At 38.5% G+C, this 16,571-nt stretch overlaps 2 protein-coding genes across 4 annotated transcripts; one reads left to right on the top strand and one right to left on the bottom strand.

The window, feature by feature from the left end:
- The first annotated feature begins 246 nt into the window (after window positions 1-246).
- On the top strand, window positions 247-12,909 carry LOC117373344 (tetraspanin-2-like). Its single transcript, XM_033969330.2, has 8 exons — window positions 247-479; window positions 6,382-6,484; window positions 9,753-9,850; window positions 9,914-9,988; window positions 10,123-10,206; window positions 10,285-10,341; window positions 10,909-10,992; window positions 11,059-12,909. Exons 1-8 carry the CDS (start codon window positions 411-413, stop codon window positions 11,122-11,124), a joined length of 636 nt encoding a protein of 211 aa, XP_033825221.1. The 5' UTR covers window positions 247-410; the 3' UTR covers window positions 11,125-12,909.
- Window positions 12,910-14,098: 1,189 nt separating this feature from the next.
- Window positions 14,099-16,111, bottom strand: LOC117373339 (mitochondrial glutamate carrier 1-like). Of its 3 annotated transcripts, none has more exons than XM_033969325.2 (9): window positions 15,984-16,111; window positions 15,686-15,811; window positions 15,509-15,564; window positions 15,309-15,399; window positions 15,112-15,230; window positions 14,837-15,029; window positions 14,590-14,744; window positions 14,408-14,483; window positions 14,099-14,328 (listed from the first exon to the last, which is right to left on the bottom strand). In XM_033969325.2, the coding sequence occupies exons 1-9, from the start codon at window positions 16,004-16,006 to the stop codon at window positions 14,169-14,171; spliced, it is 999 nt and encodes a 332-aa protein (XP_033825216.1). In that variant the 5' UTR covers window positions 16,007-16,111; the 3' UTR covers window positions 14,099-14,168. The 3 variants fall into 3 exon arrangements, with proteins under 3 accessions (XP_033825216.1, XP_033825217.1, XP_033825215.1); XM_033969326.2 differs by having other exon boundaries at window positions 15,112-15,227; XM_033969324.2 differs by lacking the exon at window positions 15,984-16,111 and having other exon boundaries at window positions 15,686-15,840.
- Window positions 16,112-16,571: the final 460 nt, after the last annotated feature.

Here is a 16,571-nt window from a genome sequence, read left to right as displayed (position 1 = left end):
GCTTGTTTAAAGTGTTACTTGATGTCATGCATAGAATAAACTAACAAAATGCTTTTTCACCTCTGTGCACATTTGTAACCTAGTTGTTCTGTGGCTTTATCATGACCAGTGTAGGGAGAACATTTGTGCCAACAGTTGCCATGTGCCCATCGTGTGTCACAGTCCCCCTTTGAAGCCCCCCCTCTGCATTATTGAAATGGGCGGTCTGGAAAGAGTCGGATCCTGCGGTGTTGTGCGTGTGCATGTGTGCACACGCGCGTTCCCGAGAGCTACAGAGGGGGAGAGAGTCGCTGCCATTGATGCTCGGCTCTGGTAGCTCAGGGTGGACCGTTATTGTCACATTGCGCTAAGCCGGTGCACTGCGATTTACGGCCAAAACTAAAGTGAAGGAAGTCAAACATCCAGCCGCAATGGGGAAGGTGGAAGGAGGAATGAAGTGCGTTAAATATCTACTGTTCGTGTTCAACTTTATCTTCTGGGTAAGTGCAGATAAGGATGCGTTTTTTCTGTGCGTAATGAAAGTGTAACAAGTGCAGCGCGCGCTAAACCATGCACGTCTTTATTACAACCACGTGCATTTCTAAGCTGTAATCAATACGCCAATGCTGCACGTTTTTATTCCATTTCCTCGCGTTTTTTATCTGGTTTGCATTTCGTGGCGCTTAAAGGGTGACAGCCACTAGACGTTTTTAACTTTTAGGCTCACCGGGCGGGTTTAAATCAGATTTTCCACAGAGGGAAAAACCCGCCCCTTTTCCCGGAGAATAGTGTGTTTTTGAAAGGAAGACTGAATGAAGACACAGAATAAAAGAACGAGTGAAAGGCGACATGGAAACAACCAATATGTTTCCACTCTGCAATGCTGAAAAGTTTCGTTAAGTTATAGTTCCTCTTTTTTTTTTAGCAGGAGAGTGGAGTGCGTCAGTGTCCCATGCAGGGAACCTACTGTCAGGTGGATGTGAAAGGTGTGCGATTGAGGAGTCACTTCTTTAACCACAAACACGATTTACATCTTATATAAAAGATGTAAAGCTATACTACAGTTCCAGCTAAAGGCTCCTCTCCTGACAATAGGATGTAGTGCTCAGTAGTGATGCAGCATTTTGAATAATACAGCAACAATATTTGGATAGCTCAGAGGTTGAAGTGTCTTTTACCATAAATGGAAATAGGTTTAGTTTATAGCCTAATCATTTTAGAAGAGGCACGAGGCTCTCCTGTTATGGTAAAACCTTAAACTTAATCAAAACATAGATAAAAAGGTTGTAAGAAAAAAATCTTGGCCACTTTTTTGTCAGATAGAAATCCAGACACAAGCCAGCGCACTCTAGTTCTATTATTAAATATTTGCCTGTGCTATAGAGTTTGCAGTCCTGTATTGGTGCTCTGTGTCCTGCCCAGTCACTGACACTTTTACTATCTAAAGGAAAAGTGTGTTTAAGCGCTGGTGAGGTTTTCCACTGAGCATCTGTGCAGTGCATCAGGCAGAGAGCAGGCTGAATGGATCTATTGTGACAGGGGGACAATGGCATAACTTCTATGTGTTACTCCTGCCAGCCCCAAAACAGGAGACAGCTACCAGTGTCAAAACCAACTCGTCCCATTCATTTATTATTCCCACTTAAGCCCCAGTAATAACACAGAGCCAAACTACCTCAGAGATTTCATTTGACTAAGAATTTCCTCTACAGTCCTCTACTGGCATATTTTTTCCATGTACTCAATACTTGTTTTTATAATCTAGTCTGCAGTAATTGTAGTCACTGCTTTGAGTCGCTATAGCACTCTAAGAATATGTGATAAAGTGTGTGTGAAAAAAATCATATCAGTGAATACTTCTTACAAACTTTTTTATTGAATGAGTTTCCTCCCCGCTTATTTATGTAACATATTTCTTAGTGAGGCGTGACATTACACATTTTCCAAATCATTAAGCAAACTGTTCTGGACTTAGATGTTAACTGTATTTCAGATTGATGGTACTTTTGCTTGAGGTAGAATTCAATGTAGTGTCCACCTCTGTAAATAATTGACAACTACAAGCAGATCAGTTGCATCTGTGGAGAAAGGGGTTAGCGCTGAGAGAGTGCGATATTTCTGTGTCTGTTTAGTCAGATGGAAAAAGAGGACAGTTGGCATCATGTTGACCCAGATACAACAGATCAGGCCTGCTGGATTTGCAATGAAAGCATCAGTGCAAAAATTGGCATATTTTACTGGTTTGTAGCTTTTTGAAGAAACTTATAGCAAATTACAGTATACAGTCATTTGAATATTCACAATGACATCAAATAATCAAAGCCGCCTACTGAGTGTGCCCACCCCCCTCTTCCTGCCCGTTTGTGGATGATCAGAAAGTGCATATGCTCAAAGACAGTGGAGGAGGGGCAAAGTCCTCTGATTGTTCTCAAATCCCACAATAAATAAAGCTGGCTGGGACTTAAGTGTGCTTTCACATAACATATAGGACTTTTAATGCAACTTATACAGATTTTTAGATGAACAACATTTTCCTATCACTGGTATCATAGGAAATGACAAAATTTTGCACCTTCTTGTAACTTGTGACAGTTCTTTATGGCTTTTCAGTGTAGAATAGTTTGCAAATTGGTGTCTACTTTGCGTGCATGTTTGATAGAAATGTACTGTCGCTAGCATACTTCAAATCGTTTTCATTCGATCATAATAATACATTTTACTCAAATGAAACATGAAACAGGTACATCATTTGTGATCTTAAAGCTTCTTCATGTTTTTTTTTTTTTGTTTTTTTTTTTTCAAATTATATAATCTTCACTTCTGGTTTAAAAATATCTCCAACCTGGCTGGCACTATGTAATTGTCCTCAGATCTCCACCCTCCACCTTCACCCACGTCGCATCACGCTCACAATGGGATTTTCTCCACCCATGTAATTATCCTGCTCCTATTTACACTTTCTCTCTGCCCATCACTTTTAATACGCCTCCGCATCTGTTTTCTCCAAACACACTGCAGACAGACGTTATATTTGTCCAATGGAACCACTGTAATTACAACTTGATTAAAAAAGCAGCTTAGCCATAGTTTGGAGTGTAAGAATATATTTACAGTAGAGGACACAAGTGGTGAAGTGTGTCTCGCTCAGACCACAGCCCCTTCTCATGGAAACTCCCCTCACAAAAGCACTATTTAACAGCTCTGTTAAAAAGGGAGGCCGCACTCGCAAAAAAGGACCTTGATTAAAGTTCTAACCAGAGATGGAAAAAGTACTTTCAACCGGTACTCAAGTAAATGTTTGGCCACTTCAAAATATTGTTTCCCAAGTTCAACGTTTCCCAAGTGTTGCCTAATGAAGTACCACTCCACTTCCAATTTTGGATGAAAAGATGACACAAACAGCAGCTATATGCTAAATCAAAAAGCAAATTATGGTACTAAAGTCTTTGTTTTCTTATTTTGACTTGCTTATTTCATATATGAATTTAGTACACTTTTTTTCTAAGATATAAGGCAAAAAGAAATATAAAAAGAAAGCAAAAAAGTTGTATGTAGTCTCCGCTGTCCACCTTTACCCACACTAGTCATTTCCATGTCAAAAATACATCTGTGTTTCTACTCAGGTGTCAAAATGATGGATGGTTTTGAGGCGTGTGCTTTTGCTGAACAGGATGTCACAGTAGCAAGTAACATCTCTCCTATCCTTCAAAACTTGACACTGTATTGACGAGTTTATTAAGTGGTTTTCTGTTATTTTTTCCCTTCAAATTCGCTTTCCATTGTGTCTGTCATATGCCATTGTGGCCCAGATCCCCCAGTCTTTGGTAGACAGTGGGTCTTTGTTGCTGTGGGTGTGGTTTGGAGGTAGCTGGGTTAGCGTAAGGGGGGCACACATGCAGATAAGTACATTGGGTGATTTTTTTTTTTTTTTTGAAATGGGAGGGGTGTGTCTGCTCTCGAGACAAGCCTAATGATGCCGGCCTGGGGGGCATGTAAGTACTGAGGGGGTTAATGGGACCTCAGGGATAGACAGGTTGGGAGTGCCAGAGTCTACAATGTACTATGGACTACTGTTTGGCCTTGTATACTGTTCGATATTTAAACTTTCTTAGCTTTCAATGCTGGACATCTGTTCAGTCCAGGCCCTTAGATATCACTATAGTACTAATTGGGTTTGGCTGAGCTCTAAGCTTTTAGCAAATGGGAAAGCAACCACCTGCTCTGGTACAGCAGCAACAACAACAACACATGGTACTCCACCTTTAGCTCAAAGCAGAGGTAGTGAAAGGGGCTCACAGCTTACTGTACATTAAAGATGGAGATTATTTGCATAACAATTTGAACTGAACAATTCCACTCCACTCTGCATAAAGTTGCATTATATTCCTAGCGTGCTTTAAGATTATAGATTGATTGATATGTTTTGGGGTTTTTTCACGGTTGATGCCGATCTAGAGAAACCTATGAGCTCTGCTGATACTTTTGGGCTCATCCACAACCTTGTTTTACTACAAACTGGATAAGAAAGGTGCGTAGCCACATTTTTACAGTACCCTCTTTAACTACTTAACTACTTTAACTACATGAACTAAAGTCTTCACTGGCTGTGTCAAACAAGATATCGGCTTTTGTCAGAGATTTAATTCTGATAGCTGATAAAAAGTGCTAAAAAGTGCAAATTTTGGCCGATATATCTGCTAATCGATATATATCTATCAATCAATATCAATTTGATGCAATTTTTTATAAATATACTTTATTATTTAATTATGCATCTGTTCTCATTTTGATTTAATTTTTGTTCCGGGTTTACTATAACCTAGTCAAGTGCAGTAGTGTAGTGTAGTTGCAGTAATTTACATAGCCTCCTGAATTTTACTACTACAAAGCTCTCAGTTTTAAAGGCACATTACATTATTTGAGCATTTTGGTAGCTAGTTGTAGACATAAATAGTGATATGTTGATGCTTAGATGTCACTACTGTAAATATATTGCCTTGCTCACGTTCCTCCATGCCTCAAGAATGGCAACAAATACCACCAATAAATTCATCTCAACATGTTTTATCCATCTTGTCCAGTAAGCCAACACATCCTTTATTTGCCCTCTTAGCATTGGATGAGACTTCTCCCAAAAATGTCCAAAACCTCAGCTGTTCCATACATCACCTCTTACACTGGTAAATCATTCATTTGGCAGGTGTCCGGCTCTCTCACACCTGTCACATTTCAGTGCTTTACAACTGAAACGACTGGCCCTCTGTCAGACCTGGCCCATAAATATTACTGTGGAAAGAGAAGAAGTGGAAAAGTGTGGACAGCAAGGAAGGGGCAGAAAATAAAAAGGAAAAACTAGTCTGTGTATGAAATTAGGACCATGACTTAAACTTAGCAACAGAGTTTGTTTAATTTAAAAAAGCTTTAGAAAGACACATGCTATGACCACATGTTCTTCATTTAAACCAAAGACTTAATTTCCTGTTTGCAAACTGGTGCATTTTTGGTGTGACTTATTCCGTAGAATATGGTTGCAGACCTAGTTGTTGTATTTGGTTGCAATTAGAGTTGACAGCATTCTGTTTTTACTACTTCTCAGAATATATATTTCTTATTATTCTAGGGAGATTTTTGTTGTTTTTATATTGTTGGTGGAAATGCAGTATGAGCCATAGATGCAAAATGCAATATGCAAAATATTAACTGCAGAATTTCCATCCTAACAGCCGGGTCTGTTTAAACTCAGGGTACCACACTGCTGTCTGCTGCCAACTAGTCATTTTCTGCATAAAGTAAATATGATTTTGAGTAGTTTGCTCTAAACCACTCACAGGATGCATGCATCGTATGATGAGTCGAAGTGAAATGGACCTTTCAGTATGTAATATTTGGGTCTAAGCAACTTTTTTGTCTTGGATGAACCTGACCTAAACATTGATCCAGTTTACTCTGGATGTTCTTGTATTGATTTATCAAACCACTCAAATAAAAAAATATGAATGAATTTAGTTTGGATACAGTCTTATATTCTAACCCAACTTGGTTCCAGGCAATCTTTGCTTTATGTATGTGGAAAAATATTTTCTGAACCAAACAGAATCCTCATGAGTCCTGGAAAACCCTCCCCACTCCATTTTCCACTGTTGTAAACAAAACATCACTAATGCCCAGAATAATCTTAATATAAACCATGTAATTATCTGTAAATTGTATTCAACATGATGTAATGGACAAAGGGTCTACTATTAAAATTATGAATAAGATTACATGTCTATGGCCCTATAGAAGCCCTCACTGTAATGAGTCACTTTGCTTACTTATTTTGTGTGCATACAGGAATTTAGCATTTTTCCACATCACTGTTTGTTATCTAACTGTGTTTTTGTCCCTTGCTGGCTTCCGTAGATTATGGGGTCTTTCGTCCTGGCAGTGGGGCTGTGGCTGCGCTTTGACCCAGAAACTGTGTCACTGCTGAACGGAGACAGGGCTCCAGACACATTCTTTATCGGTGAGCTTCACACAGTGTTTACAACAACACTCAAAGTTATTCATTTACTTTAATTATGGCGCATAGGTAGCTATTGCAGTCAGCTATAATGAGAAATATGCCAGAAGTGTTCCCAAAGTTCTCTGCTAGACCTGTTCCCATTCATTTATTATTTCTGGTATGCACTAACACATTTATTTACTAATTTATTTGAATCGCTGAGGCTTCAACCCAGCCGCAGGATATCAAAAGACAGTGTCCTCTTTGTCCAAATCCAGTTATTACAACATAAAATCATTGGAACAGATTGAAGTGTAGATCATATTTTTCTCTGATGTTTTGAATTGATCTGCAAACACATTTTATTATTGATGGAAGGTGTTTTCTGGAGGATGGGTGTGAACAGGAAATTACTGTTGTACTCATGATGCAAATGGATGAGGTAAACCTCCTGGCCGCTGCTAATCATTTCAGTCAGCCCAGTGCAACACAGACGGGTGGAACAATATGGGAACAAAAATAAATCCGTTTTACAGTAATAATCTTGATTTGATCTCAGTTTAATACTCCATAATTCAGATTCTGACATTTATTTTCTTTGTCAAAGCCATTTTTCAGTATTGATTTTTCCAGCAGATGCAGATATGAAATATTTCTCTTACTGCTGTGGTTGATAACTGACCTGTCAACACAATTGTTTTAATAATGAATTTGTCTCATATAACTTTTTTCCAGTTGCTATAAAAATGTGTGGATTATTCGCTTATCCCAAACTCAAGGGGAAAACTGATCAAAGCAAGGCTACCAGTCTGTGCCATCTGCCCCTCTGACCATGAATCCCTTACACTTACATTACATTCATGCATAGACAAGGCGGAGGAAGCGTCTTGCCTCTGGACACAACAGTACGTATATGTGGTATATGGTATTCTCAACCCAGTGCTAACCAGGTCTGACCCTGCTTAGCTTCAGATATGAAATAAGATTGGGTATTCTCAACGTGGCATGGCTGTAGAATCAATATTTTCTATGACAAGACCCACAAATTGAAGTAAAGATGTTGTAAAATTCATAAATTACTGACACAAGGGCAAGTATAGAGACTGGCTTTGAAAAAAATGACCTCATAAATTATCAGATAAATGATGAACTGGATTATTGTTGTCCATCTCTATCAGGTCTTTTCCATATAGGTCAGTGCTTGTGTGTAACGTTAGCTGTAGATGCCCTTATATTTCACATTGCTATTAAGAGTAGTGGCTTACAGGTCCTCAGGGAGATGTGTGCAAATGTTTTTGACAGTGAGAGCTGAAGTCACTGACACAGCTGAACATGCTCAACTCCATTCTTTTCTGTTTCTATGACAACACTAAACTTTACTCCATGACAACAAAACCTCAAGATATTACAGACCAAGCTGCAGAACATTTACGCAAGCCATAACTTTGACCATTACTCTGCGTCATTGCTAAATAATGTTGTGGGCTATTGTTGTTCCACCACTGAGAACCTGTGGTTTAAAAAAAAATAATATCAACCAGAACACCGCAAGTGGTTACAAAGTAAGGGTGTACAACAATTGTATTTGTCTCTTTTATTGTTTGCTCAGGATCCATGGCTCGCTATACTCTCAAATCCCACCTGAGCCCTGTCACCTGGGGACTTCCTCAGCCTCTGTCACCACATCCTCTAAGGCAGTTACCTAGGAAACGACAGTGCACTAAAAAAATGCACTGCTCTATCCTTCCTCCTATTTGCATGTAAAGTACTTACCTGTACTACACAAGCAATGCACATCTATTCTGTATTAACTGGTGTCATAATATTTAAACAAGAAGTTAAATATTTGGTTCTCTTTCTAAGGCAACTCTAAAGCAACTTGTGTACTTGTGTTGTGTTTTCCCATAAAACAAAGAATCAACTTTACAATTCTCCTCACCACATTCAAAGCTATTCATAACCTTGCTCCACAATACCCTCTCTCTACGCTCCTCCTCCTCTCTCCTGCTCTCTGTTCCCTCTGCCCCGTCTCGTCACCGTGGGGGGGCAGAACCTTCAGCCGCTCTGCTCCCAGCTCTGGAACTCACTCACACCCGACCTCCGCAACACTGACTTCCTTCCTGTCTTCAAATCTCAACTTAAAACTTAAAGAAAATCCAACACCGCATAACCAATCACACTGTCATCCAGTTTTGTATTGCATTGTGTGTTTTTTCACCTTTCACATGTTTTCCATTGTGTTTTTATGTTTTTAACTTGTCTCTGGGTGTTTTGAAAAGTGCTTATAAATAAAATGTATGATTATTATTCTTATTATCATTAAAATATGACCAACAGGCAACAGCCCTATAGTATTTGACCTAATGACATATTGTACATTCGTGCATGAGGAGGAAATAACCCATCCCGCTTAGAGACACTGAGATGCTATTTAAAGACACAAGTGGACACCCTCTATATAAAGATCTGACAAAGCACTAGCCACTATGTCCCACGAGATAAATCAACACTTAAATAGAGTCAAACGCCATTGCCTTTGGTCTAGCTTCTTCAGATCTCAGAGAAAAGAAACATGTACTTTGCAGCCCCCTCCTGGTCATAATGATAATCACACAGACTTTACATGTATCTCTATGGCTCTATGTGATTTAGATAGAAAATAAGTTACATAGTTTTTAAGATAATACAGCATGTTTGTTAAAGTATCTGTGCTTGTAACATTCATGCTTAAGTTATTTTGGGCATTGTTTAACCCCAATGTTATGAATGTCACCAAAATAAAGCAAATTTTAGCAAGTCATCTTTATTTATACAGGGAGAGCCCAATGAGAGCACTCAGACTCACGCAGATGTGATTATAAATGTTTATCACTATGTTATCAAATTGCATTTATCCTTGAAATCTTCTATTTTTGGGGGGCAAAATGACTAAAAGCTGTTTTTTGTTTTTTTTCTATTTCAGTTCTATTTTTATTGTATTAAAGGTTCCCATATCATTATTCAACAAGCAAGTGAAATATTTTGGCAGTTTATCAAGTAGTCCCTTATAAATACATTTTATACAGTGTGTTCTCTTCTGACATTACTGTATCAGTGGCCAAACTACTACTTAAGTGTACAATGATGTGTGACGCGGTGAATGAAAAAGTGTATCTAAAGGTTTCAAAGTAGAGGCTAAAGTCTGCAATGACTGTTTCTAATAAACATATACTGTTTGTTTTAATGTATTTAAGTCAGATATGTTTTTCCTGTGCATAGTGTTTAAACTTCATTTGTGTTTAATGTTAAGGTGTGTACATCCTGATTGGTGCTGGCAGTCTGGTGATGTTGGTGGGTTTCTTCGGTTGCTGTGGAGCTGTTCGGGAGTCTCAGTGTCTGCTTGGCTCTGTAAGTTAAACATATGTAAACTGTCTGTACTTCATCGTGACTAATAAGGATTTTCTACTGCAGTTTTTTGCCTGTTTGCTCATTATCTTCGGAGCCGAGGTGGCTGCTGGAGTCTTTGGGTTCCTCAACAAAGACAAAGTTAGTCTGAAGTTACTTTTCTGTCATAAAAATTAAGCTACATGTACAGTAAATGCAGATTGCCCATATATGCATTTTTCTCATCTACTGCAAATTCATCTAATATGCGCTTATCTTTGTCTTTTTGTATCCAGATTATAGAAGATGTTCAAAGTTATTACAGATCAATTTACAATGAAAGCAGCAACGGTACATTGATCAGCTCCTATCAGAATATAGTAAGTTAAAAAGAAAAATTCTTCACTCCAAACATCTTGTTTATATGAAATTATGTAAGACTTCCTGTGCAATTTCAGCTAAACTGTTGTGGAACCAAAGCTAATCCCTGCCCTGATCAAGAACAAGATAGAAAGGTAAAATCTGTCAGCGCCCCAAAGAAAACATACTGCTCCGTCTGTTCTGCTGCGGCACCACACATCCAGCTGCACACAAATACCCCAGAGCTGTACTCCTGCTAAAGAACAACATATAATTAATCAAATTTTAATCAAGATCCAGATGCATTGATGTTTAAATTATGTTTAACAATGTTTGTTTGTTTTTTTATTGAGAAATCTATAGCCAATCCTCTTTCAGTACAGTATTTTCGTGAAATTGGGCTATTTTTGTATTAAATTGCAATAAGGTTAAAACAAAAAATGTATCAGTATAAGGGGGAAAAAAATTGTGATGAATTTTTTTGCCATATACCCCAGTCCAAACATACTATATTTCATTTGGGAGCAGTGTTTACTTCAGTGGAAAGTATTTTGTAGTGTGTGTTCATTGCCTTTATATATCTATTGCTAGTAAATAATAATGATTACTTCTGCTACACTTTTGCCAAGGTATTGATTTTCTCTAGTTTTTGTTGTCTATGCTCTTTTTCTAGTATTAAATTATAGTATGTAATATCAAAAATTATCTTGCAGGAAATGCAGGACTGTGAGACAGGAATCAAAGACTTCTTCAACAGTAAACTGTACATAATCGGATATGTAGGCATTGGCATCGCTGGAGTCATGGTAAGTTCCAATTTGACACCTGCTCTGTCTGTGTAAAAAGTTAAAGTTGAAATACTTTTTTGTCAGATAATTGGGATGATCTTCAGTATGGTCCTCTGCTGTGCCATTCGTAACACCAGAGAGGTCATCTGAGGACACTGGACCATTCCTTCATTCCCAAAAGACATTGTTTAAAACTTACTTAATGACCATAGGGACTCAAAAATAAACTCTGAAAAGAAGCCAGTTAAGTCAAAAAATGAAATTATAATTTTAGACTCAAATGATTTATGTTTTTTGAAATTTGTAAAATATTTGTAAATTATTTATTTTCTGAATTTTCATTGTGCGCCAATTCATAACAATAAACCTCTTAATTTTCAGACTTTCTAAGATTTAGTTACAGGACATTTGATATATGTACCAGAAGTACCGGTAGTTTTACTTGACAGTCCCCAGAGCCAAAAGTCTTGACAATAACATAAGTAACCCCTGTACTTCTCCTTGTTTTGTCCCTGTGATGTGTATAAAGTGTTTTTCCTCATGGCCGTGTGGTTCCTGCCAAAAAACTGTGGGCCTCATACTCCCACTCCCAGCATAGTACCACTGCTGCGTCAGGCCCTTTTCACACCATACTGACACTGACCCCTGGACTGTGGGAAACTCAAGCCCCCAGGAGGAATCTGAGGTCAAAGGAGCTTAGTTTGCTGTATCCACTGCAGACCGGGGTGTGTTGTGCTACCTGAGAATCCAGTCTTATACATGTTTGTGTGTGTGTATATGTATGTATGAGTGTGGATATTCACTCAATTCATGGGGACTTGCCTTCCTTTTAGGGATAAAAATAAGGACCCCATGATGTAAATCCATCATTATTAGATCACCAACATTATTTAAACTTAAAATATGTTAAGGTTAGGGTTTAGGCTAAAATTAGTGAGTGAAACCCAACATGAGTAGACAGCCAGTTTGTTGCTGTGTTGCCCAAATATTAGATGTAAAAAAAAATCTATAAAAATGCATGTCAGCTGGCAAAATTGTGTACACATTTGCCAAGGTACTGATTCAACCTCTCACATTCACGCGCACGCATACACACACACACATACGTGCACACACACACGCAAATTCACTTTAGCAATTACAAGTAACTAGCTATTTTATTGGCTGTTATAGCTCATTATAGACCTTTCCTGAGGTCCACTGGAACCACTGCACATATTTGATTATTTGCTGTGTTTTGTGCAAAATGCTATGATACAGTTTGCATATGTTGGAGTCTTATGTAAGACAGGTCTTCTTGACAAATGGAAGATGCAGATCATGTTGCCATGTTTGCAATCTAAACATACACTGCAGGCCAATCTGCAGCTAAGGAACGAGTTTTATTTTGTGCCTTAAAAATAATTCTAACAACAAAACTATGTTAAATTGACCACTTTTGTTGTTCCACTAACTTAAGAGTCAGTAATACAATATGCTGTATAGAGACTGTGTGATTTGTGTAGTTCTATATTGTTTGTTGTTTTAAGTAACTTGGAGTTGTACAGCTTTGTAGCATCACAGATTCACATTTGGGATAATCTTTCTGTGTGCCTTTCTTTGATAACACTTGTAAACATATCGGCATTTGAACACAACAGATAATAGTTTATACAACGAATAGCAGTAAGTAGAGTCACGCACATTGTAGATAAACCTTGTTACCACTTCACCTTTTATTAGTAACTGAAGGTTTTGTTGATCATAACAAAGGTACATAACCATTTCACTGTGTGTATATGAAGAGTATTCTTTAGTTTTGTGTAGGTTTATCTGACATAGTGTACTGTACACAGCCAAGCTCTTTGAAGTTGTGTTAATTTATTTGTGATACCATTCCAAGGTGCTCAGGATGAAAGTAGATGTTTGGAATTAAATAACGTTTGTAAAACACAATACTTTGTTGGTATTTTTTATTTAAGAGCAATTATTGAAAATTCAGCCCGGGGCTACAGCAACACACTAGTCTTTTCTTGGGCAGAAATGAAACTCATCTGTTGCCAAATGTAACTTATATGACAGCTAATTTTAAACCCGTGATTATACATTGCATTGAACAGTGTGCCAAATAGCAAGAAAAGACTATTTTTAATCACCAGCAATATAGTTTATGTCTTATGTCGGTTTCCAGGTTTAGCAGTCAGTAGCACGAGCCAGGGTATCACCTTCCCCAACTTGAGTGCACCCCACAGCTGAATATTTGGTTGAAGGCATGAGTGTATCATGCAGAGGACTATCCAGTGTTATGTTACCCAACACTGCAGTATGGGCATGTCCCTGCCACACTCTCACTGCATGTTTAAGGCCTGTATTGCATCAGAAACTATTACCAATTAAACAAAGCACACACATTATTATCACATGTACAATTTATTGAGCATTCACATACAGGTATACAGATATGTATACTTATCAGATATGAAGATTATTCAAAATGTCTTAAGGTACTCTCACTGTTGGAGAAAGTATAAAATGTATAGGGTACATATTTACAATAATAGTAACTCCTGCAGCATTGGCCAGTGCAGGTGACCCCAGTCAAGTAACAGAAAGTGGCCAATACCATGCCTCTATTTCTGAAGACTTGGTCCCAAAAGCAAACATATTAACAGTCATTTTTCCAATGTAAAAAATATTGAGAAAAAAGGTTCAAGAAATGTTGCCTGCCATTGAATTGTAATTATATTTTACTTGAGGGATTGGCACTAATACTACATTAGTTATGTTTAACATAAACATGGATGCCAGCCACCCATGGTATTAAGGCTTCCTAATAGTAATGAACATTTACCACATTGCTGGAATCTCCTACTGTAGCAGTAACTCTATCTTGTAGTCGTGGCCATGGCAGGACAGCTGGTTTTAGTTACTGGCAAAAGTAATTGATACGCTTCATCCACAGCTCTGGTAAAAGGTTCAAGTCTGGACTGGTAAGTGTTTTACATACAATAAGCTCCCCTGAATCCCAACCACACAGAGCTACTTCAAGGCATAATATATTACACCGAAACAGCACCCTTCTGGTCCCTTCAGCCGTCTACTCAGAAAAACTCCAATAAAGTGGTACACAGTAATAGAGGCTGAGTCCATGGCTACACCCAGGGCAAAGCTGCCCCTGATTTAATGTGTCGGTAAAATGACCAAAAACAGCTTGTTTATGAAGAGTAAATGTTGTGAGGGGTGTAACCCAGCAGGATCTCTCCAACTCCCACAAAGTACACCACTTGGGCAATACCAAACAGAGGGGCAATAACAAGTGCCCGACAGCTGGCTCCTTTTAGGAGTGCCCCAGGACCCTCCTTCTTCAAAATATTCCTGCAAAAAAAAGAAAACAGAAGTGTAAAGTAAAACATTTAGCGTGATGAAAAGACTCTGTGACTTTGCTGTGTCGTACCTAACACAGTCCACTATTCCATTGTATGTTTCTTCATTAGCTCCCTTTTTGAGTGATTGCAGCCTTGTTTTAATCACTGCACAAGTAAAGGAATCAAGTTATTTAGAAAATGAAGTCTAAAAAAATCAATCTTTTAATTAAGTATGTTGAACCTAAGCATATAAAGCATATAACTGACCCACCATCACAAGGACTGACAGTCACCGCAGCCACACATCCAGCCAGACAGCCCGACATGAATGACCAGTAAAAAGGCACAGAACCTTCAGGTGAAGGCTGACCCAGCTGGTGCAGGTGAGCAAACAGAGGAAAATATACTACAGAGAATGGGATATCCCTGTGAAAATAGATAAAATAAGTTAGAATTATCTTTCAGTCCACAGTATAAGCCTATACATTGAATAAGAAGTATGAGATTATGACACAGACCTCATCAAAGTAGCACCAAGTCCCTTGTACAGTCCGAAGAATCCTTTGGTCTTCAGCAGCTCTCTGGTGATCTGTGTGGCCGATAGTCTCATCACAGGCGCAGGGCTGGCGTTGTACGAACGACACAAAACTGCGCTGGTCCCGCCCATTTTCAGAGTTGTAACTACACTTGGCATCACCCTTTGTTGGGCAGCTGAACATTTAAACAGTTTTGAAGTTACTTTTAAATTCTAAATTCTTCCTATGAAGTGTAAATGACAGTAGAGAGACCTTACCGATTCTGCCAGCATCTTGCATCTGGATCTTCAGCATCTCCATTGGTGTTGTGATGGTGACTTGGCACATCCCTGCACAGCATCCGGCCAACATCTCCTTGAAGACTGTGAGTTTGCTACTGAAATACAAAACAGACATGAGTGTATCATCAATGCTTGAGAGTGAATATTAAACAGCTTCCCAAGGCACTACTGACCCATCTTTGCTGAGCTGGTGGCGGAAGAAATCATTGGCAGCAAGTTTGATAGCTTTCTCCGGGGTTACTAGGGTAAGATTTACGGCAGCACCTTAAGTATAAAAGAAACAATATATTATGATGTTATATGCAGTATGCTGATAGTATGTTGCAAAATGGGTTTCTTATTATAATGAAAGTACAAGAGTATATTGTATTACCTCTGTACATGCCAAAGTAACCCTCAGATCTAACTGTTTTTATCAGACAGTCCATCCTGAAAGAAATTACAATAATAAAGATATGACAATACACTAACATTAATATCCATTTGAATAATTCATAGTTTCGACAATAATGAACTGTACAGCTATGTATGATCATATATTGAAGCTCACATGTTCTTGTAGATTTGCTGACCACTGCGCTGGTTTTGCAGTCGTGTCTTGGCAAGGTCTATAGGGAACACACAGGTGACTCCAACCATTCCTGCTACTCCTCCATTGATCAGTTTGGCTGGCAGGCTGCAACAACACAACATACTGTCATTCATCTGGCAAACACAATTGCATTTCTTGACTTTATTAGACACAAATATCAGGGTTTAAGGGATTAAAATACATAAATATATATCTTCTTGACGGTGTGAAGTCATTTCAGTATTCAGTTGCATCAAATAGAAATACAGCCCCTCACCTGATCTGTTGTTGCTGGGCCATTGTCCGTTGTTAAAAGATGAAAAGTTACTTGAGTTGAAAATAAGAAGGCCGTGGAGGTAAAGCAGGCAAAGAGTCCCCTCGGAGACACTGAGCAGGGCGAGAGTTGGGGCGAGCCTGGGTTATATATATATCAGGCAGCCCTACAGATACTGGGGATAAATTCACCTATCTCCACCCCCAGTGCAACAGGCCAGGACACACAGCCAAGAGGGATCAACACACAAGCCAAAAACTGGATCACAAGCAAAATGCGTCTCAACTGCTGACTGGTAATAAGAAGATAGTTACGGTATCTCTGTTGTAACTCTGACTTTACCGTTTGAACAAAAGAACCATGAAAATAAATGTCTAAATAGATTGCATGAGTCAGTGCCAAGGTCTGAGGTGATTTAAAGTGAAAGGAATTAGAAAATATCAGGCCATAACTACAAGACATGTTTATTTAATATGTGAAAGGTCATCTGTCACTGAGATTCACTTAACACTTTGACCATTCAAAGCACACTTTGCTTCAGGTTTCTCTGTCTAGATTAATTAACAAAAATACAGTGTGTTGATGTGGAAT

The sequence above is a fragment of the Periophthalmus magnuspinnatus genome, chromosome 7 (assembly GCF_009829125.3).
Source record: "Periophthalmus magnuspinnatus isolate fPerMag1 chromosome 7, fPerMag1.2.pri, whole genome shotgun sequence".
NCBI classification, from domain to species: Eukaryota; Metazoa; Chordata; class Actinopteri; order Gobiiformes; family Gobiidae; genus Periophthalmus; species Periophthalmus magnuspinnatus.
This window is presented reverse-complemented; position numbering and strand designations above follow the sequence as displayed.

What these genes read in the sequence shown, in the direction of transcription:
- LOC117373344 (XM_033969330.2), top strand. Translation starts at nt 411, where the DNA reads ATGGGGAAGGTGGAAGGAGGAATGAAGTGCGTTAAATATCTACTGTTC. An exon ending in TCCAGACACATTCTTTATCG is followed by an intron (nt 6,485 to 9,752) that starts GTGAGCTTCACA and finishes TTTAATGTTAAG; the next exon opens with GTGTGTACATCCTGATTGGT. An exon ending in TCAGCTCCTATCAGAATATA is followed by an intron (nt 10,207 to 10,284) that starts GTAAGTTAAAAA and finishes GTGCAATTTCAG; the next exon opens with CTAAACTGTTGTGGAACCAA.
- LOC117373339 (XM_033969324.2), bottom strand. Translation starts at nt 15,840, where the DNA reads ATGAATGACAGTATGTTGTGTTGTTGCAGCCTGCCAGCCAAACTGATC. An exon ending in TTACTTTGGCATGTACAGAG is followed by an intron (nt 15,400 to 15,508) that starts GTAATACAATAT and finishes TTTATACTTAAG; the next exon opens with GTGCTGCCGTAAATCTTACC. An exon ending in GGAATAGTGGACTGTGTTAG is followed by an intron (nt 14,329 to 14,407) that starts GTACGACACAGC and finishes TTTTTTTTGCAG; the next exon opens with GAATATTTTGAAGAAGGAGG.